This window comes from Microcebus murinus, chromosome X (assembly GCF_040939455.1).
Source record: "Microcebus murinus isolate Inina chromosome X, M.murinus_Inina_mat1.0, whole genome shotgun sequence".
NCBI lineage: Eukaryota > Metazoa > Chordata > Mammalia > Primates > Cheirogaleidae > Microcebus > Microcebus murinus.
In genome coordinates, this window is record NC_134136.1 from 30256232 (window position 1) to 30278383 (window position 22152).

General features: G+C 46.0%; 1 protein-coding gene and 1 pseudogene across 1 annotated transcript; both read left to right on the top strand.

Moving 5' to 3' along the window:
• The first annotated feature begins 2067 nt into the window (after positions 1–2067).
• Positions 2068–2755, top strand: LOC105873084 (small ribosomal subunit protein bS21m pseudogene; annotated as a pseudogene).
• A 6735-nt stretch (positions 2756–9490) lies between these two features.
• On the top strand, positions 9491–20427 carry ARMCX4 (armadillo repeat containing X-linked 4). Its single transcript, XM_075999090.1, has 7 exons — positions 9491–10175; positions 10921–10995; positions 11356–11439; positions 11778–11833; positions 12166–17515; positions 17714–17820; positions 17986–20427. The coding sequence occupies exons 5-7, from the start codon at positions 12311–12313 to the stop codon at positions 19292–19294; spliced, it is 6621 nt and encodes a 2206-aa protein (XP_075855205.1). The 5' UTR covers positions 9491–10175; positions 10921–10995; positions 11356–11439; positions 11778–11833; positions 12166–12310; the 3' UTR covers positions 19295–20427.
• Positions 20428–22152: the final 1725 nt, after the last annotated feature.

Genomic DNA, 22152 nt, shown 5'->3' on the forward strand with positions numbered 1-22152 from the left:
TCGAGACTAGCCTGAGCAAGGTTGAGACCCCATCTCTACTTAAAATAGAAAGAAATTAGCCAAACAACTAAAAATAGAAAAAATTAGCCGGGTATGGTGGCAGGTGCCTGTAGTCCCAGCTACTCAGGAGGCTGAGGCAGGAGGATGGCTTGAGCCCAGGAGTTTGAGGTTGCTGTGAGCTAGGCTAGTGCTGTGGCACTCTAGCCCAGGCCACAGAGTGAGACTTTGTCTCAAAAACAAAAACAAAAACAAAAAAACTGGAAAAAGATGATGCACAAAAAAAAGAAAACTATAAATGGATCTCATCTATGAACACATGAAAAAAAGGTAAAATCAAATATTAACAAATTGAAATCCAGCAGTATATTAAAAAATAGTCATTACCATGTGAGGTTTATCCTAAGAATTCAAACGTGGTCCAATATTTATTTACTTATTTGAGTCAGAGTCTCACTCTCTTGCCCAGACTAGAGTGCGGTGGCGTCAGCCTAGCTCATAGCAACCTCAAACTCCTGGGCTCAAGTGATCCTCCTGCCTCAGCCTCCCGAGTAGCTGGGACTACAGGCATGTGCCACCATGCCTGGCTAATTTTTTCTATATATTTTATATATATTTTCAGTTGGCCAATTAATTTCTTTGTATTTTTAGTAGAGACCGGGTCTCGCTCTTGCTCAGGCTGGTTCCCAACTCCTGACGTTGAGCAATCCTCCCGCCTCGGCCTCCCAGAGTGCTAGGATTACAGGCGTGAGCCACCACGCCCGGCCGAAACATGGTCCAATATTTAAATATTTTTATTGTAATCCACTATATTAAAATCATATTAAAAACATGATCACTTCAATAGGTACCATAAAGTCATTTGTTGGAATTAAACATCCATCTCTGATAACAGCTCTTGAGCATTCTAGAAATAGAGGAAATTTCCTTAACTTGACAAAGGGTTTGTTCAGCAGATGTATAGGAACTTCATGAAAAATTAAACATTCCCATTATAGTCAGGAGCTACCTCTGACTATAAGTATGTCCATTATCACCTTTACTATTCAACATTACTCTAGAGTTCTTGTTCCTTGCATTAAGACAAAAAGAATAAATGAACAATATAAAATACCAGAAAGGAAAAATAATAAACTGTCATTTACAGACAATATAAATGTCTTTCTAGAAAATCAGAGCGAATCAACTGACAAACTTTTATTTATTTATTTTTCATAAAGCATTCTTAAGCAGAAGAACTTTTTTTTTTTTTTTTTTTTGAGACAGAGTCTCACTTTGTTGCCCAGGCTGAGTGAGTGCCGTGGCGTCAGCCTAGCTCACAGCAACCTCAAACTCCTGGGCTCAAGCAATCCTGCTGCCTCAGCCTCCAGAGTAGCTGGGACTACAGACATGCACCACCATGCCTGGCTAATGTTTTTCTATATATATATTTGGCTAATTAATTTCTTTCTATTTATAGTAGAGACAGGGTTTTGCTCTTGCTCAGGCTGGTTTTGGACTCCTGACCTTGAGCAATCCACCCGCCTCGGCCTCCCAGAGTGCTAGGATTATAGGCATGAGCCACTGCGCCTGGCCCAGAAGAACTCTTATAACTAGTAATAAAGATTCATTAGGACGGGCTAATACAAGATCAACATTCAGATATTGTAGCTTTGCCTTGCACCAGCAATACACAACTGGAAAATGGATTAGAAGAAGCTTCTGTGTTTCAATATAGGAAAGACATTGCTTCACAAAATCTCTCCTAATACTTAACAAATTGCAGAAAAAAAAATTGTTAAAAAGCAGGAAAAGAGTGGAGATAATCATTAGCAACCAAACAAGGAAACAGGCACATTCCAGTGACATGAACTTCAAAATGTAGCAGTCAAGTAAACAGGAGATTCCAGAGCTTAGCACTGTGGTGCAGTAGGGCCAGGCTCTTAAACTTGTCCCCATTTCTCAGAAACCATGTAAGATAGTGCAAAAGATAAGAACCTAAACAAGAAGAAAGCATACCACAAAGAACAGAAAGACATTTCCAACTAGTACTTTAAGCCATAGAACAACTTAATAAGAATATGAGCCTAATAAAACAAGAACTCAAAGATGAGATGTTAAAACAGCAGAATTAGATAAAAAGGTGGATGGCAAGCTAAAGAACTCATCAGGACCAAACAGCAGCATTATAGAAGCAATACATTATAAACAGCATGAAATAGAAAAACGTGGCTAAAAATTGAATTATGGACAGAGGAAAGGCTTGAGATAATCACATTGACTGGAGATCAAAAATAAGAAATTAGAAGGCTGCGAGTTCGCTGGGTACTGAGCGCGAGGGTTCAGGATTTTATGCAGGTCCTGAAGAGTGGAGACTTAAATCCAAGGTCATGGCAAATAATCTCAAGTTCATTGCTAGGACTGTGATGGTACAGGAAGGGAACGTGGAAGGTGCATACAGGACCCTAAACAGAATCCTCACTATGTGAGGGCTCACTGGGCTCATTGGGCTCAATGGGCTCATTGAGGACATCAAGCGACGGGGTTACTATGAGAAGCTGTGCCGTGGGCCGACAATGAGAAAGTTATGAAACATGCCGTCGGATCTACAAGATGGATATGGAGCGAAAGATCAAATTCTTGATGCGAAAGAATTGGTCAGATCCATGGCAGGGCTGCTGAGGCCTGTGGATAGGATGCCCAATATGAAAACCCTTGTCCAGTTTGTGCCTCCACCTATTTCCTTTCCACAGTCCATTTTCTGTTATCTTTCTCTACAATAAATTCAATTACATATATGCAAGAAGCAATAAAAAATAAGAAATTAAAGGAAATAACTATATATATACATATATATGTATACACCCACTCCCCCCCCCCCCACACACACGCATGCACACACAGGTATTTTTTTTTTTTTGAGACAGAGTCTCACTTTGTTGCCCAGGCTAGAGTGCCGTGGCGTCAGCCTAGCTCACAGCAACCTCAAACTCCTGGGCTCAAGCGATCCTTCTGCCTCAGCCTCCCGAGTAGCTGGGACTACAGGCATGCGCCACCATGCCCGGCTAATTTTTTCTATATATTTTTAGTTGTCCAAGTAATTTCTTTCTATTTTTAGTAGAGATAGAGTCTCACTCTTGCTCAGATCTGGTCTTGAACTCCTGACCTCAACCCATCCTCCCACTTCGGCCTCCCAGAGTGCTAGAATTACAGGCCTGAGCCACCAGGGAGGGCCCTCATACATATATATTCCTTTTTTTTTATTTCGGCATATTATGGGGGTACAATTTTAAGGTTTCAATAAATGCCCTTTCCCCCCCTTCCCCCACAAGTCTGAGTTTCCAGCATGACCATCCCTCAGATGGTGCACATCTCACTCATTATGTATGTATGTACCTGCCCCCCTCCCCCCTCCCACCTGCCCAGTATCCTATTACTGTAGTACCTATGTGTCCACTTAGGTGCTGCTCAGTTAATACCAGTTTGCAGGTGAGTATATGTGGTGCTTGTTTTTCCATTCTTGGGATACTTCACTTAGTAGTATGGGTTCCAGCTCTAACCAGGAAAATACAAGATGTGCTATATCACCGTTGTTTCTTAGAGCTGAATAGTACTCCATGGTATACATATACCACATTTTATTAATCCATTCTTGGATTGATGGGCACTTGGGCTGTTTCCACAGCCTTGAAATTATGAATTGTGCTGCTATAAACATTCGAGTGCAGGTGTCTTTTTTGTAGAGTGTCATTGGATCTTTTGGATAGATGCCCAGTAATGGGATTGCTGGGTCAAATGGTAGATCCACTTGTATCGCTTTAAGGTATCTCCATATTGCTTTCCCCAGAGGTTGAACTAGTTTGCAGTCCCACCAGGGCACATATGTATTCTTAAGAATGAAGTGTTTAGATCTAAAGAACACATCATGTTCTGGGAAGTTTGATTATTGATTTAATGTTTGTTATTTCACAGTGCTAGAATATGAGTGATATTTTACCTTTCTTCTTTGTACTTTATTGCATTGTATTGCTTCTTTATAATAAACATGAATAATTTTCATAAAAATAATGAAATTATTTTACTAATAAATGAAGAGAGAATATAATGTACAAAAAGCCATCATTCATAGTATTAACAAAAACTATGAAATATATGTTAATATAATTAATAATAAATGTGTAAAATTTATATGAAGAAAACTACACAATTTTCCTGAAGGGCACTAGATGAAAATAATTTATTAGTAAGATTTTAATTATTCCTTAAGTTAATCTATAAATTCAATGCAATCCTAATAAAAAATCCAACAGGAATTTTAAAAAACTTGGAACTTCGCTTGAAATGTCCAAGCATATCTAAAAATAGCTGGAAAAAGCAGAGGGATGAAGGATTTGATCTCCCAAACACCAAAACTTACTATAAAGCTATACCAATTAAAAGTGTGTTGAGGCAATAATACATACATATATCAGTGGATACAGAAAAGTCAATCCACGAAGCAGATCTGAGTATAAATAGAATTTAACTTATGGTAAATCAGCTTTTTTTTTTTTTTTTTTTTTTTTTGTGAGACAGAGTCTCGCTTTGTTGCTCAGGCTAGAGTGAGTGCCGTGGCGTCAGCCTAGCTCACAGCAACCTCAAACTCCTGGGCTCGAGCGATCCTTCTGCCTCAGCCTCCCGAGTAGCTGGGACTACAGGCACGCGCCACTATGCCCAGCTAATTTTTTTCTATATATATTAGTTGGCCAATTAATTTCTTTCTATTTATAGTAGAGACGGGGTCTCGCTCTTGCTCAGGCTGGTTTGGAACTCCTGACCTCGAGCAATCCACCCGCCTAGGCCTCCCAGAGTGCTAGGGTTACAGGCGTGAGCCACCGTGCCTGGCTGGTAAATCAGCTTTTTATTTTTTTTTTTATTTATTTTTTTTTTTTGAGACAGAGTCTCGCTTTGTTGTCCAGGCTAGAGTGAGTGCCGTGGCGTCAGCCTAGCTCACAGCAACCTCAAACTCCTGGGCTGGAGCGATCCTTCTGCCTCAGCCTCCCGAGTAGCTGGGACTACAGGCATGCGCCACCATGCCCGGCTAATTTTTTATATATATATCAGTTGGCCAATTAATTTCTTTCTATTTATAGTAGAGATGGGGTCTCGCTCTTGCTCAGGCTGGTTTTGAACTCCTGACCTTGAGCAATCCGCCCACCTCGGCCTCCCAGAGAGCTAGGATTACAGGCGTGAGCCACCGCGCCCGGCTTAAATCAGCTTTTTAAATGTGTTGGGAAGTAATGCACTGTGACATGAATGGTGCTGGGAGTTAGATATACATTTGAATATGTGTATGTAATAACCTACAAGCCATTCAGGAAAAAGTTAATGTATTTGACCACATCAAAATGTAAAACTTCTGAATATCAAAAATACTATAAAATTAAGATGTTAGTGACAGATTGGGAGAAGATATGTGCAACCTATATAACAGAAAAATAACTAATATACCCAAATGTATAAGGAACTACAAATCAGTTAGAAAAATACAGCTGGATAGAAAAATATTCAAAGAATGTTAACAAGTAATTCTCAGAGAAGAAATGCAAATGGATAATCAGCATATGAAATGATGCTCAAGATAATATATATTTAGGAAAATGCAAATTAATAGAACAATCTGATCTTTTTTTGCCTCTTATATTGGCACTAATTACTAATACAGATGGGCCCTGATTTACGAGGGTTGAACCTACAATTTTTTTTTTTTTTGAGACATAGTCTCACTCTGTTGCCCGGGCTAGAGTGCCATGGCGTCAGCCTAGCTCACAGCAACCTCAAACTCCTGTGCTCAAGCAATCCTCCTGCCTCAGCCTCCCGAGTAGCTGGGACTATAGGCATCTATAGGCATGCACCACCATACGCGGTTAATTTTTTCTATATATTTTTAGTTGTCCGGCTAATTTCTTTCTTTTACCCGTGGTCGGGGGTGAGCCTTAAGATTTTGTTTTAGTTCACAGGGCTAATTCATAATAATCTAAAACTCTTGCAAATCGTTAATAAAGTGATAAGCTCAATAGAAAAATGCACCAAAAGACATAAAAGATTTATTCACAGAAAAGAAATACAAATGACTGACAAACATATAAAAAGATGCTCAACTTCAAAAATGCAAATTGAAATAACTATGTTTTACCATGTTTTAGCTATAAGTTTGTCAAAATTTAGAAATTTGACAATATTGTTGACTGGTTTATAAGAAAATGGGCACTCCCACATTGTTGAAGGCAGTGTGGTACCTTGATGTAACCTTTATATGGAGGGCAATTTGGCAAAATCTATTAAATGATAAGTATAATATTCCACAAATTCTTTGATCCAGTAATTCTATTCCTTGGAATTGAGCCAACCTACATATCTACATAGCTCCACAAAGATATATATATATATATATATATATATATATATATATATATATATATATATACTGGGATATTGTTTGCAGTGCTTCTAAAAGTTTAAAAAAACATGAAGCAACATAAAATGACCATCAACAGGAGAGAGATTAAATAAATTATGTTAAATTTATACAATATAACTGATAAAAAGGAAGAGTTAGGTCTATGTATCCTGATGGAAAGATAATTGGGGCATATTATTATTTGCTGTTTATTTTCTGTAATTACATACAAATTTCACAAGCATACATTCTAGTATAAAATTCAAACCCAGAAAAAGAATTAGTACGGTGTTAACTCCACTATCCTCGTCCAAATCACAGTTACCTCCCCATTGTTATAAATTTGGTGTGTTAAATCCTTTTCTATACATTACATACACATACATGTCTTATTAAAATAAATAAATGGGGGGCAAGGCAATATACAGAACCTAAACATTTGTACCCCCATAATGTGCTGAAATAATAAATAAATAAATAAATGGGACCATAATTAACATATTGTTTTGCAACTTGTTTTTTTTCCAATTAAAATTATGTCTCAGGGAGCTCTACCTACCAGTACATTTAAAGATGCTTCATTCTTTTCTAAGTACTGCACAGTATTTTATAGTTTAGTTATGCTATTGTTTATTTAACTCCACCACCACCACCACTCTCACCCCCTTACTCACCCGCACTCCACCCCCCACCCCACCCCGCTGATTAACATAAAACTGTTCTGGGGCTTGGGCTAATAAAAACAAGGCTTTGTGAACTAAAATAAAATCTTAAGGCTCACCCCCTGGCCGGCTGACTAAATGCACCCCTTCTGGGCCAAGGGGATAGCCTAAAACTAAATTGCCAGCCAGGAGGAGGGAGGTCTGACTAGCCTCATTAAGCCCCTCTCCCTTCTTGGGGACATCCTTTGTAACCCATTAACAGGCCTAAGGGTATGCAAGACAAACCTGCAGGTCCTTAATTTACACAACAAATATATATCCGGTGGCTTATCTCTGATTAACAGCTCCAGATCTTAAAACATTCCAAACCTTTAGACAAAGTTTCCTGTTTTTAACCAAGTCAAAGAATCTTTACACCCACCTATAACCTGTAAGTCCCCCACCCCCACCCCACCCCCGCTTCAAGATGGCCCACCTTTTCCGGCCAAACCAATGCATGCCTTCCATGTATTGATTTATGACTTTACCTGTAACCCCTGACTCCCTGAAATGTGTAAAACCAAACTGTAACCCAGCCACAGCGAGTCCACTTGCTCAAGGCTTCTTGTGTGTGGCTCTGGGTCGTGGCCTCAAATTTGGCTCGGAATTAATCTCTTTAAAATTATTTTACAGAGTTTGGCTTCTTTTCCATTAACAGCCCTTTGACATCCAATGCTTAAGGTTTTTTTTTTTTTTTTTTAACTTTGCCAAAGATTAAAATTTTCATGTAATTAATTTAGCCATCTTTTCCTTTGGTGGTGAAAATGAGTTTGTCACAGGCAATTGAGTTCTAAAAAGCCATTAGTAAGGTTGCATGGTGCTACAGGTTCCCTGGCTCACCTCCTGAAACGGCCTCTTGCACACAGGGGCCCCTCATGGCAGGGGGGAGGGCAGCCTCCTGCCAGGGTGTCATATTTCAGTGTTCTAAGAAAGAGGCTGCCTGGAGCGTCTATATTTAGAGTATGACTCCCCAGCAGGGACAGGTGGATGTCTGGGGATTAATTTCTGCATACTTTGTCCCTGAGTTCTGGGATTATTCTGAGGGGCTTGTACAGGCGATGCAGTGAAGTTGTCACAGAAGGCAGGGAATGAGAAGGCCTCTTTTTTCCTGGTAACTTCTTGGAACCTTGTACATTGTCCTTGCATTTGTGGGGGAAAATGACAAAGACATCAGGAGTGATGCAGTGATTCACAGTCACCCACAGACCCTCACCACCATCTCCGCTGGAAAACATTGAACACTTACCATTACTGGGGTGACATATGGTACATGAATGGCAGACACCAAGGAAATTTCACCAGTGTCATGATTGAATGAAAATTCCACCCCCTGAACCTCCTTTTCATCCACGCTATAGCAGTTGGTCCTTTTATGGGTGTGGTGAGACTGATTTGATTACCTGCTTATTTAAAATACAAATAAAGCTCCTTGAAGGGGAAACAAGTTACTGGTTTGTAAGGCACTGGGTTCATCAGGAGCTGGGTCTTCATTAAATTAACCAGGAGTCATTAATGAAGGTCTCAGACACTTGACAAAAGACGGGAAGTTCAGCCAGAACTTCAACAGGTTATAAATCACTTGTGTAAAATTGTTAAGATTAGAAAACTAAATGCCTTTAAAAGATTAATTTATAGATCACATTGAAAAACGTGCTGACTTTGTTTGGGACTATTTTGTATTTAAAATGTCAATAATGACCAGTCTGTTTTGAAAGCTGGGAAATAGTTGACAGTAACTAGAAAACATTTTTTTAGTGCGGCACAAAATAATGTAAACGAATGAATCTTTTGTTATTTTTACAACCTGAATATTTTTTTTATGTCAAATGAAATGAAAATGGCTATACTGCATTTTGCGATTACAAAAAAAGAGAATGCAATGTTAAAAGAAAAAAAAAAGGAACATATAAAAGAAAGTTAAGGCTCTACTTGCATTCCCCGCTTTCCTTCCCAACACCTCCTTCTGCAGCCTGTTTGGTGCAGGCGCTGTACTTGGGGAGGGAAGGTTGTGTAGGGGCTGGTTGGGGATCTTTGGTCTTACAGCCTATGGAGGGGAAGAAAGGATTCCTGAAAGAAGCAGCAGAAAAGGCCACAGCCAAGGCCTGGGAGTGGGTGGGGGGGAACAGACCCTCCTTGGTAACAAGAGATGGGTAAACTCCAACTGCAAGGCGATGATGCCACTTGTCGGCCCTCAGATTGGAGGGGACGGAGATGAGTGACAGGGCAGCGTGCGCTGGGGCTCTGCGCACAGACGTGAGGAAGGGGGTGTCTGCGCGTGCGGAGGTGGGGGGGGGTCCTGTTGACTGGCCGCCGGCCAGAGGGGGTGGTGGGGAGGAGGGCGAGCTCCGCGGTGACGCGCGGCCCTCACGTGACCCGGAGCTGCAGAGCGACGCAGCCTTCGGTGCAGTCGTCACTCGCGTCTGGCTACCAGCTCCCCGCTGCCCTGCGCTGGGTGGCGGGCTGGCATCAGGCCCGGGGAAAGCGGAGCAGGTAAGGGCCCCGGGGCCCGCGCAGTGGCCAGGGCGGCAGGCATCGGCTTGGCGACCCCGGGGGCGGGTACGGGCGTGGGGTGGGTATATGCTGGCTCAAGTTTGAGGTACCTTCGCCTCTGATTCTCCAGAACCCCCCTGCCCCCGCCTACATCTGTGCAGGGGAACCGTGAGCTTTGACAGGGCGACTGGTGGGGAGAGTGCCTCCAGAGGGAAACACAGAGATTGAGATGCCCATCCTTGATAACTCTAATCACTGATCGCACATGTCCGCTCGCTTCCTGCTCATTTCAGTGGAAGGGATGCGCCACGGTGGCGTTTGCAGAGAAAATGGTGGGCCTTAGTTGCTGGACAGCGGGGTTAGTAGGGATGGTGTCTCAGATTGTGGGGAGCACGTCTGACAACCAGGTTCCTGAATCCGGAAAGGGGAGTATTGGGATCTTTGGCCTGAGTGCTGGTCCAACATTCAGTGCTTTACTCTTTCCTGTCTGTCGGATAGTAGTTTGGTGTGGCAGTGTTTGTGGCGAAGAGAAAGGAAGAAGGAGAGAAAACTGCACTGGATCTATGGAGGTTAGTGTGAGCACGGGCACTGCAAACCGGGGGAGTTCTATGTGAATTCTATGGCAGGAACTTAGGCGCCTCTATCTGATTGGGATGTGGGGTGGGGCTAACTAGGGGACTTTCCCTAAACTGCGTTTACTTACCAAGCTTAGGACTTTTAACTTAAATTGTATGTTGAAGACCAATAATGACAGCAAACTTTTCTACGGATGCTTTTGTTTGCACTTCAGATAATGAGAAAATATAAGTTGTTGTATCAAAGAATATTACTATTTTTTTTTTTTAGTTAGTCTTTGGTGGGGAAAAATAGTGATTTTTCTGGAAGCAGCAGCCTTCCCCTACCCCTTGTCACTTTTACTGGAGACTCTTATAGATGGGTTTAAAGGGAAGCAGATGGCAGTAGGCTTATGACTCTAGAGTATGGAATCTGGGGGCTCCCATCTTTCCCGCCATCCTCCAGTTTTCCAGATCCCCCCACCCATCTGACCATTTTAGCAAAGGAAATGGTGGAATTTGGGGGAAAGTTCTAGAACTCTACAGGTGGTTTTAAAATAATTTGCCTATCTCTCGCCTTTTATTTTTCCTGCTTCCCTTTTCCACCCTTCCCATTTCAGTGCTGGGGAAGCCCCTGGTTCTGCCTGCTGGGAAATGGGTCTCTAAATCTAGAAAGGCTGGTACAGAGACCCATGTTTAAATGCTAGGATGTTACAAGTCCTCAGCATTTACCCTCCCCCTTTTCTCTGTCTGTTCCTAGGTCTTCCCCTAGGCCTTTTACCACTGGAAGCAAGGGAAGGAGGAGGAGACTGGCCTGACCAGTCTGACCATGGAGGTTGGTGTGAAGGGGGGCAGTGCCTGGGGATAACAAAAGAGGGTGGGCATAGCAGGTGGCTGAGACTTGAGGGGTTCCCATGAAGGGCACTTCTGCCTCCCCTACACTCTGAAAGATTTCCTCAGTGCTGCTACGCCCCCTATTGATTTCAGTGCAGGGAAAGGGTAGGACTACTGGGGTAAGGTGGGATGGAGTGCCACTGGGAGGAGAAGACTTGGTGGGGGCACTGTGAGATGGGATACATTAGTAAACTGAACCTGAGCTCTGGCATGGCAGGCATTGGCGTCAGAGATCAGGGTGCTTGTCTGTTCTATCAAGGACTCGGTCTCCATTACCTCCTGTTTGTTTACTTGTCCATAGATCTGCCTGCATGTCTGCTGCAGGGCTTGAGATCACTGGAAGCAAAGAAACAAGGAAGAAATTGCCCCTGATCAGTATAGACTGGTAAGAGGGTGAGGACTGCCTGGGTAGACCTCCAGGGTGGGTTAGTGGACACCAGCATGCATCCAGTAAAGGCCAGTGTCCAGTCTGGAGGCTCCTCTTCCTTTCCCGGCCACCTTTCCTACCTTCCCATCCACTTACACCACACCCTTACCTTAATTCTGATACAGGGGAAAGAGTGTGACAGTACCTGGGGGAGTGGGGTGAACTGAAGTGGGCAGAGAGGTAGTTTGCTAATAATATGTCCCATGGAGAACAAAACTCTTCACTACCATCTTTTCCTCCATCTGTCTGTCTGTCTCTAAGTCCGAAGATCTCATGAGTTTATATATCTACTTTAGGATTTATCACAAAGCCAGAGAAGGAAAGAGGAGAGAACTTCCTCAGATCATTACAGGTTGGTATGAGGGTGGGGCCCTGTGGAGTGCTGACCAGTATAGATCCAGTAAAAATCAAGATCTAAGGCTTCTTTTCTTTCCTATTCCTTGTTAGCCCTCCTATCGTCCTTCCCACTGTTCATGTGATGTATGGAAATGTGTATGGAAGTACCTAGGGGAAAAATTGTTGGGCATTGGGGAAGATGAAATTAGAGGGATGGAAAGTTTGCTAATCATCCTCTTCTCCCACCAACACACGATTCTACCCTTCTCTGTCCCTCTGTGTATGTATGTGTATGATGCAACAGAATTAGAAAAGAGATTTTAGTCCATTTCCTTCTTCCAATTCTAGGTTCACCTCCAGTGGCAGCTGTAGTGGCCTTTGAGTGGCTGAAGACCAGCACCCTTACAGGTGTATGCCAAGACCTACCACCCTCTTTCCTTAGCCCGAGTGAGCCCTACTGTACCTTGTTCGTGCCTTCAGCAGGGGTGATTACATGGGCCGCATTCAGGAAGTGGGCTGGGTGACTGCAGGACTGGTGATCTGCGCTGGTACCTGCTATTACATTTACAAAGTAACCAAGGGAAGAGACCAGAGTGTGAGGAGACTTGCCAGAAATGGGTCCAGAGTCAAGATGGAGACTGTGGTTGGAGTACAGAATCAGACCTTGGCCATCAATGAAGCCACGGCTGGATCACAGATTGAGACTAGACCCAAGACCAAGACTGGAGCAGAAGGTGGGCCTGGGGCTGAAGTAGACACCAAGGTCACTGCTAGAGCTAGACCCAAAGCCAACTCTCGGGCCAAGGCAATGGCTGAGGAAGAGGCAAAAATCCAATCTGAGGCCAAAGTTGTGTCTGGAACACTGGATATGACAGAAGCAGTGACTCTGAATGAGGCCGAGACCGAGGCCGAAGCCAGGGAAGTGGCCCTGAAAGAAGCAGTGACCCAAACTGATGGTGAGGCTGGGAGATTAGTCAAGAAAGAGGCGCTGACTCAGACTAAGGCAAAATCTTGGGCGGTGGATGCCAAGGATGAGGCCAAGAAAGAAGCAATGACCCAGACCAAAGCTGAAGCTCGTATATTGGCTGAAAAAGAGATTAACAGAGTAATGGTGACACAGAGTGAGACCTTGGCAGTGACCAGGGAAGTGGCCAAGATGGAGGCCATGAACAAGACTGGAATTGTGGCTGAGACCAAGGCAAGAGCTCTGGAAGAGACTGTGAGTGTGGCTAAGACTCAGTCTGAGGCCAGGCCTGGTGCCACAGTTGATGCTAGGGGAAATTCCAATGGCATGTCCAGGGAGGTAGCTGGAGTGGACATGAAGTCCTATGCACAGTCTCAGGCTGTGACCAAGATCCGGGGTGATGACATGCCTGGTGCTGGGGTTGAGGACAAGGGGAATTGCAAAACCATGTCTGGGGCAGACATGATGGCTTCTGCTCAAATTGTTGCCAAGTCCCAGGCTGAGGCCACACCTGGGGCAAGGGTTGATGCCTGGGGTAATGTCAATGCCATGTGTGAGGTGGGGGCAGGGGCAGATATGAGAGCTTGTATACAACCTCAGAAACAAGCTGAGGTGATATCTAGTGCCAAGGTTGATGGCAGGGGAAATACCAATGTCATGTTGAAGGCCACAACTGGAGCTGACACGTGGGCTGCTGCTCATCCTCAAGCTGTAGCCAGTGCTCAGGCTGAGGCCATACCTGATGCCAAGGTTAAGGGTAGATCCAATCCCAATGCCATGGCTAAAGCAGGGGCCAGGGCAAATTCGAGGGTTAATTCCCAGGCTGAGGCCTTGCCTGATGCCAAGGATAAGAGCAGAGGCAATCCCAATATCATGGCTAAGGCAGAGGCTGGGACAGACATGTTGTCTTGTACACATCCTCAGCCTGTGGCCAATGTCCAGGCTGATAGCTTGCCTGATGGCCAAATTAAGGCAAAGGGCAATGCCGATACCATGTCTAAGGAAGGGGCTGGGACAGACATAAGGGCACAGCCTCAGGTTATGGCTCAGAGCCAGGGTGAAGCCTTACCTAATACTAAAGGTAAGGCTAAGGGTAAAGCCAAAGCCAAGTGTAAAGCAGGGATCGGGACAGACATGAAAACCTGTGTACAGCCTCAGGCTGGGGCCAAGACCCAAGCTGAGGCCTCGCCTGATTGCAAGGTTGATGGTAAGGGTGATCTTAATGCCGTTTCTAGAGCAGGAGCTAAGGCAGACCAGAAGGCCTGTGGTCCGCCCCAGGTTGTGACCAGTTCCCAGGGTGAGGCCTTGCCTGGTAGCAAGAATAGAGTCAAAGGCAATCTCAAAGCTGTGCCTACAGCAGAGACTGGGGCAGGTACAACAGGCTCTGCCCAGGTTGTGGCCAGTTCCCAGGGTGAGGCCTTGCCTGGTACCAAGAATAAGGTCAAATGCAATTCCAACGCTGTGTCTAAGGCAGGGGCTGGGACAGATACGACAGACTTTGCCCAGCCCCAGGTTATGGCCAGTTCCCAAGGTGAGGCCTTGCCTGCTACCAAGAATAAGGTCAAGTGCAATTCCAATGCTGTGTCTAAGGCAGGGGCTGGGACAGATACAACAGGCTCTGCCCAGCCCCAGTCTGTGGCCTATTCCCAGGGTGAGGCCTTGCCTGGTGCCAAGAATAAGGTCAAGGGCAATCGCAATGCTGTGCCTAAGGTAGGGGCTGGGGCAGATACAACAGGCTCTGCCCAACCCCAGTCTGTATCCAATTCCCAGAGTGAGGCCTTGCTTGGTGCTAAGAATAAGGTCAAGGGTGATCTAAATGCTGTGTCTAAGGCAGAGGCTGGGGCAGGTACAATGGGCTCTGCCCAGCCCCAGGCTGTGGCCACTTCCCAGGGTGAGGCCTTGCTTGGTGCCAAGAATAAGGTCAAAGGCAATCCCAATGCTATGTCTAAGGCAGAGACTGGGATGAGTGCAGTGGGCTCTGCCCAGACTCAGGCTATGGCCAAGTCCCAGAATGAGGCTTTGCTTGGTGCTAGGAATAAGGTCAGGGGCAATTCCAATGCCATGTCTAAGGCAGAAGTTGGGACAGGTACAATGGGCTCTGCTCAGCCCCAGGTTGTAGCCATTTCTCAGGGTGAGGCCTTGCCTGGTGCCAAGAACAAGGTCAGGGGCAGTCTCAATGCTGTGTCTAAGGCAGAGGCTGGAGCAAATACAATGAGCTCTGCCCAGCCCCAGGCTGTGACTAATTCTCAGAGTGAGAACTTGCTTGGTGCCAGGAGTAAGGTCAGGGGCAATCTCAGTGCTGTGCCTAAAGCAGGGTCTGGGGCAGGTAAAAGGCACTCTTCCCGGTCCCAGGTTGTGGCCAGTTCCCAGGGTGAGACCTTGCCTGGGGCAAGGGACAAGGCTATGACCAGTTCTGAGGCAGAAGCCACAGCAGAACATGTGGTCTATGCAAAGCCAGATGCTGAGACTGTGCCCACTTCTGAGAGTGAGGTTGGGTCAAGCGCTCAGGCCTGTAGAAAGACTCAGCCTAACGTCCATGACTACTACTGGAATGGGATTGGTGTTGAGGATTGGATTGCTGCTGAGCGGTGGATCAAATTTAGGTTTCAGGCCATGGATGGAGACTGGGAGAATAGTGTGTCCTGGGCTGATGATGAGAATGTAGCCGGTATTGGTTCCTGGAGTGGGGCTAATGATAAGGCTGATATTGCTGGGTCCTGGGCTGTGGCTTGTGATGAGGCCAGTGTTAAGTCCTGGGCTGGGGCTAGAGCAGAGAATGAGGTTAGTATTGGGTCCTGGGCTGGAGCTGGGAACCAGGCCAGTGGAGGGATCTGGGTTGGGGGTCAGTCTAGTGAGGGGTCGTGGGCGGGGGACAAAGCCAGTGGAAGCACCTGGGCAGTGGCTGAGGGCAGGGCTATTGGAGTGTCCTGGACTGGGGCTGAGAACCAGGCCTGTGGAGGCGCTTGGGCTGTCTCTGGGAATCAGGCCATTGGAGAGGTCTGGGCTGGGGGTCAGGCCAGTGATGGGTCCTGGCCTGGGGGCCAGGCTAGTGGGGTGTCCTGGGCTGGGGCAGGGGCCATTGGAGGATCCTGGACTGGGGCTGAGAACCAGGTCAGTGGAGCATCTTGGGCTGGGGCTGCGGCTGGGAATATGTATACCGTTGGATACTGGACTGGGGCTGTGGACCAGACCAATGGATTGTCTTGGGCTGGGACTGGTGATCAGTCTGGTAATGGGTCCAAGCCTCAATTTGAGGGTCAGGCCAGTGGAGGGTGCAGGGTGGGGCCTGAGGACCAGTCCAGTGGTGGATCCTGGGCTAACATTGCAGACCAAGCTAGCGGAGGGTCCAGGCTGGGGCCTGTAGATCAGTCTGGTGGTGGGTCCTGGGCTGAGGCTGGGGATGCAGCCATGGGAGGAGCCTGGACTGAGACTGGTGATCAGTCTGGTGGTGGTTCCAAGCCTAGATTTGAGAATCAGGCCAGTGAAGGAGGATCTTGGGTTGGAGCCGTTGGACAGGCTGGTGGAGGGTCCAAGTTGGGGCCTGAGGATCAGTCCAGTGGAAGGTCTTGGGCTAACTCTGGGGACCAAATCAATGGAGGGTTCTTGGTTGCGGCTGTGGACCAGGCCACTGGAGGGTCCTGGGCTGGGGCCGGGGCTGGGGCTGGGGATCCAGCTAGTGGTGGAGCAAAGCCTGTATTTGAGGATCAAGCCAGTGGTGGAGGGTCCTGGGCTAATGCTGGGGACCAGACTGGTGGAGGATCTAGGCTGGGGCCCAGGGAGCAGTCCAGTGGAGTTTCCTGGGCTGGCACTGGGGACCAGGCCAGTGGATGGTTCTGTATTTACACTGGGAATCAGACCCATGGAGGAGGGTCTTGGGGTGGGGCTGGTGGCCAGGATGTTGGAGTGTCTATGCCAGGGTCCACAGACCAATCCAGTGGTGGATCCTGGGCTGGCACTGGGAGTCAGGTCAGTGGAGGGTCCTGGGCTGGGGCTGGGGCTGGGGCTGTGGATCAGGTTGGTGGCTGTTCCAAATCTGGATTTGAGGGTCAGACCATTGGAGGAGGATTCTGGATTAGTGCTGGAGACCAAGCTTCTGGGGCGTCCAGGCCAGGGCCTGAGGATCAGTCCAGTGGAGGATGTTCCTGGGGTGTGGCTGGTGGCCAGCTCATTGCAGGTTCTAGGCCAGGGCCTGCAGACCAGTCCAGTGGTGGGTCCTGGACTGGCACTGGGAATCAGGCCAGTGGAATGTCCTGGGTTGGCCCTGGGGATCAGGCTGGTGGCTGTTCCAAACCTGAATTTGAGGGTCAAGCCTGTGGAGGAGGCTCCTGGGCTGGCTCTGGGGACCAGGGCAGTGGAGAACCCTGGGTTGTATCTAGGCCTGAGAATGAGGCCAGTGGAGAGTCTAGGCTAGAGCCTGAGGGCCAGGCCAGTGGAAGGTTCCAGGTCAGTTTTGAGGTGGAGGCCAATGAAGGATTCTGGTTTGGCCCTGGGGCTGAGGCCTGTATAGGGACTTGGTGTTGGACAGGGGAAGAGGCTATTATTTTGCCCAGGCTTGATATTAAGGAAAAGGCCATTGAATCTAAATCAGGGGCTGGGGAAGAGGCTGGCGTTAGTTCTAGCTCTGAGGCTGAGAACAAGGCGGTTATTGGCTGCTGGGTCAGACCTCAGGAGGCAGCTTTTATGGGCTTCTGTGTAGGGGCTGAGGCCGGTGCTGAGGCCGGTGCTGAGGCAGGAGCTGAGGCCGGTGCTGAGACCCGGGCTGAGGCCGGTGCTGAGGCCGGTGCTGAGACCCGGGCTGAGGCCGGTGCTGAGGCAGGAGCTGAGGCCGGGGCTGAGGCCGGTGCTGAGACCGGGGCTGAGGCCGGTGCTGAGACCGGGGCTGAGGCCGGGGCTGAGGCAGGGGCTGAGGCCGGTGCTGAGACCGGGGCTGAGGCCGGGGCTGAGGCCGGTGCTGAGGCAGGGGCTGAGGCAGGGGCTGAGGCAGGGGGTGAGGCCGGGGCTGAGGCAGGGGCTGAGAGAGGGGCTGAGGCCACGGCTGAGTCAGAGGCTGAGGCCGAAGTTGAGGAAGGGGCTGAGGCCTGGGCTGTGGCAGGGGCCGAGGGAGGGGCCGTGGCAGGGGCCGAGGGAGGGGCCGTGGCAGGGGCCGAGGGAGGGGCTGTGGCAGGGGCCGAGGGAGGGGCTGTGGCAGGGGCTGGGGCCAGGAGGGGGTTTTGGTCTTTGGGTGGAGATGCAACCACTATAGGGTTTAGACTTGGGGCTAGGGAAGAAGCTGGTGCAGCATCCTGGACTTTGGCTTGGGATATGGATGAGGATGAGCTAAGTAGAGAGTCCAGCCCTGATATTGAGGAGATCAGTTTAAGGTCTTTGTTTTGGGCTGAGAGTGAGAACAGTAATGAGTTCAGATCCAAGAGTGAGAGAGATGTCAATTTTGAGTCTGGGGCTGGCGATAACGCCAGCATCAAGGATAACTTTGAGGCTGCTGATGGAGTTGATATAAGTTCTTGGTTCTGTTCTGATTATGAAAACAGAAGTGAGGACAAATCTGCACCTGAGGCTAAAGCCAAAATGTCAGCTGAGTCAAGAGGCACATATCCATCCATGGTCCCTGGGGCAGGAATGGGGTTATTGGATGGAGCCATGATCTGGTCGGAAACAAAGTTTCCACACCAAATTGCGGCCAGCTTCCTAGCTGAAGGTGATGTTAGAAAGCAAGTAAGGCACTGGTCCTGCCGCTGCAAACGCGAAGCTAATCTGGATCCACAAGATCTTGAAAAACTCATTTGCATGGTTGAGATGACCGAAAATCCTTCTGTTCACGAAATAGCCAATAATGCTCTATATAACAGTGCTGATTATCCTTATTCCCACGAAATTGTTCGTAACATGGGTGGAATCTCAGTTATTGAAAGCTTGCTCAGTAATCCCCACCCCAGTGTTAGGCAGAAGGCTTTAAATGCACTGAATAACATCTCAGTGGCTGCTGAAAATCATAGGAAGGTTAAAACATACTTAAGCCAAGTATGTGAAGACACTGTCACCTATCCCTTAAATTCAAATGTTCAGCTGGCTGGACTAAGATTGATAAGGCACCTGACTATTACCAGTGAATATCAGCATATGGTTACAAATTATATTTCAGAATTTCTTCGTTTGTTAACTCTGGGAAGTGGGGAAACTAAAGACCATGTTTTGGGAATGCTTTTGAATTTCTCTAAAAATCCATCTATGACAAAAGACTTGCTCATTGCTAATGCACCAACATCACTGATTAACATTTTTAGTAAGAAAGAGACAAAAGAGAATATTCTTAATGCTCTTTCACTATTTGAAAATATAAATTACCATTTTAAAAGAAGAGCAAAAGCATTTTGCCAGGATCAGTTCAGTAAAAATTCCCTTTATTTCCTATTCCAACGACCTAAAGCATGTGCCAAGAAACTTCGAGCCTTAGCAGCAGAATGCAATGACCCTGAGGTGAAAGAGAAAGTTGAGCTATTAATAAGTAAACTCTGATTGGCTGTATGTTCCCAAACAAATTTGAGTAATATTTTGGTTTTGTACCCGGAAGTAATGCACATTGTAAATTGCATTATGACTTCGAAACTGATGTTACCTATGATGGTCTATAGCTGGACCATTTTACGAACACCAAATGAATTCAAACTTGTACTGAAAATACATGTGTTGATTTTTATCTTGTCTGGATTGAGATATTTTTAGTATGCTTCATGAGCAGAAACTGAACTGATTCTTCATAAGTAAGGTAATCTTTGGTCCTTTGTGTGGACTTATGTTTATACATTTAAGACTTTATTTTTATGTCATCAATAAAGTTGTGTCTTTTAAGCAGCAGAAAAAAAAAGTCATTGTCCTTGTCCTTGAGTTTGGTCATTTGGTGTGCAGGATGGGTCTGAGCTGGGGTGGGGACAGGAGTGGTGACTGGAAATTGGAAAACCAGTTAGGAAGTGACCACAGTAGTCCAGGCACGAGATGGCTGTGGGAATGGTAAGGAGAGAATGGAAGTGAGAGACCCTTTGAATCAATAAGTGCTGGGATATATTCTGGGGACATACAGGGAGGGCCAATTTTATTTTAGGGACCTGGGGACATTTGATAGAAAACCATCCTCTTTCTTGGTTAATCCTAGTGTCTATGTAAGTGAATCAGATAAGTACTACTTTGAAATAACAAGAAAATATAGTAGAAGAAAATACGTTTTCATGCTTCTATCAGATTTCTTTTATAAGGTTGGTTAAGGTGGGGCCTTTATGGAACAATCGAGAGTGCTGTTGGGGTCCACATGGGAGAAGACCCCCCTCTCTCCCACCCCATAGTGTTGATGAGGGTGGTAAGGGTGTGTGGGGAGGGGCACTCTCAAACTGCAAGTGGGAGTGCACATTGGTACAAGGTCCATTGGGATACTGGCTCAGAAGCCTTCAAGATGTACATCTTGACCTGGTAATTCCACTTGTAGAAATTTGTCCTTAGGAAGTAGTCAAATAGTTGTCTTGTACAAAGCTGTGCATCTTCAAACTGTTTTGAAGGGTGAAAAATTGTAAATGACTCAAATATCACAAAATAGGCAGTTGGCTAACAAATTAAGGTATGTCTATACATTTAAGTATTCTGCAGCTGTTGAAAATACTGATGGACATCTACATTTATTTATTTATTTATTTATTTTTTGAAACAGAGTCTCACTTTGTTGCCCAGGCTAGAGAGCCATGGCATCAGCCTAGCTCACAGCAACCTCAAACTCAAACTCCTGGGCTCAAGTGATCCTTCTGCCTCAGCCTCCCGAGTAGCTGGGACTACAGGCATGCACCAGCACGCCCGGCTAATTTTTTCTATGTATTTTTAGTTGGCCAATTAATTTCTTTCTATTTTTAGTAGAGACGGGGTCTCACTTTTGCTCAGGCTGGTTTTGAACTCTTGACCTTGAGTGATCCACCCACCTTGTCCTCCCAGAGTGCTAGGATTACAGGCGTGAGCCACGGCGCCCGGCCCTACATTTATTTACGTGGGAAAATTCAGTGTATAATCTTAAGTGTGAAAAATAGCTGGCAAAACCATATGCCATACTTTTTACAGAAAGAAAGTATGTATCTAAATTATCTCTCTATATAAACTTTGGTGCATACTCTGAAAATGTTAATAGTTCTTTATGGGCTCATGGGTGATTTTTTTTTCTTTTCTTTTTCTTTTTTCTTTTGGTTTTTTCCCCACAGAGGCTACAACTCCGCAGATGGGAGGTTTTATCTTTTTTTTTTACTCGTCTATATTTTTATGATATTTACATAATAAACAAGGATTTCTTGCATAATTTACCAAAAAGGAAAAGTTTGGGTTCAAGCTAGGCAGGCCTGTCAATAGTATTTGAGGGACTTGGAGCAAAAATACAAATGGAGGTTCACATACTTATTTGTAAATATTCGGAAGGTATAACTTAAAATTTTAAATAAGTATTGTTTAAATAAAGCTGTAAGTGTGAAAATTTAAATCTTATTAACTCCTTTAAAAATAAGACTATTTATGATTCTAGCATGTGATGGCCACCAATTTTCCATTGCAAAAAAACATGCTATCACACTTGGGGTGGATTCTGCCATCTGCTGCGCTGATCCCCCTGAGAATAAAGAGCTTATTATTTCAGTTGCTAGGAGTGCTGCCATTAGATAGTTTTCAGCTGTCATCCCTCTTTAGGAATTTCCTCAACTGAAGAGAGCCACCTCCCCCAGGGTCATACTCCCTTCCTGGGGGTACTTCACATCTAATGACTGATGGACATGGCCTTCTTGCCCCTAACTGGAACAGCTTAACTTCTCCCTCTGTCCAATCCTGCTTCCTTCTTTTCCCTTCCACAGGTGTTGATTCCCTAATAAAAACCCTTCACGCTGAACTCTGTCTCTGAGTCTGCTCCCTGGGAAGCCAACCTGCAACAGTTGGTACAAGAAGTGGTTCAAGAAAATACATGCTGTGATGACATTTTGGAGCTGAATCACCTGCTGCCCAGCTGGCAATGAGGATCTCGTCATTGGTGGTAGGTGGAGTAGATAGGCCTCCGGAACAAGGTGGCAGAGGAATTGTTAAAGCTGTCACTGGTGGTGAACTGGGGTGGCATATGGGTAGAAGGGAGTGCATTAACTGGTGCCATGTATCAGACCTTTGAGAAATATGTGGGAAATATTTACTATAAGGAAGGCCAGAAAATTGGGTTGCTATTGCTAAGCTTGATCGACCTCTAGAAAAGAATAATAAAAAGCTGAATTAAGTTAATCTACAACTAAAAGCTACATTTGAAAGGCAGAAGACTTCATTCATAGCATCTAAAGAGACTCTCATCTTTTTCAGGTAGAGGGTAGAGAAATCTA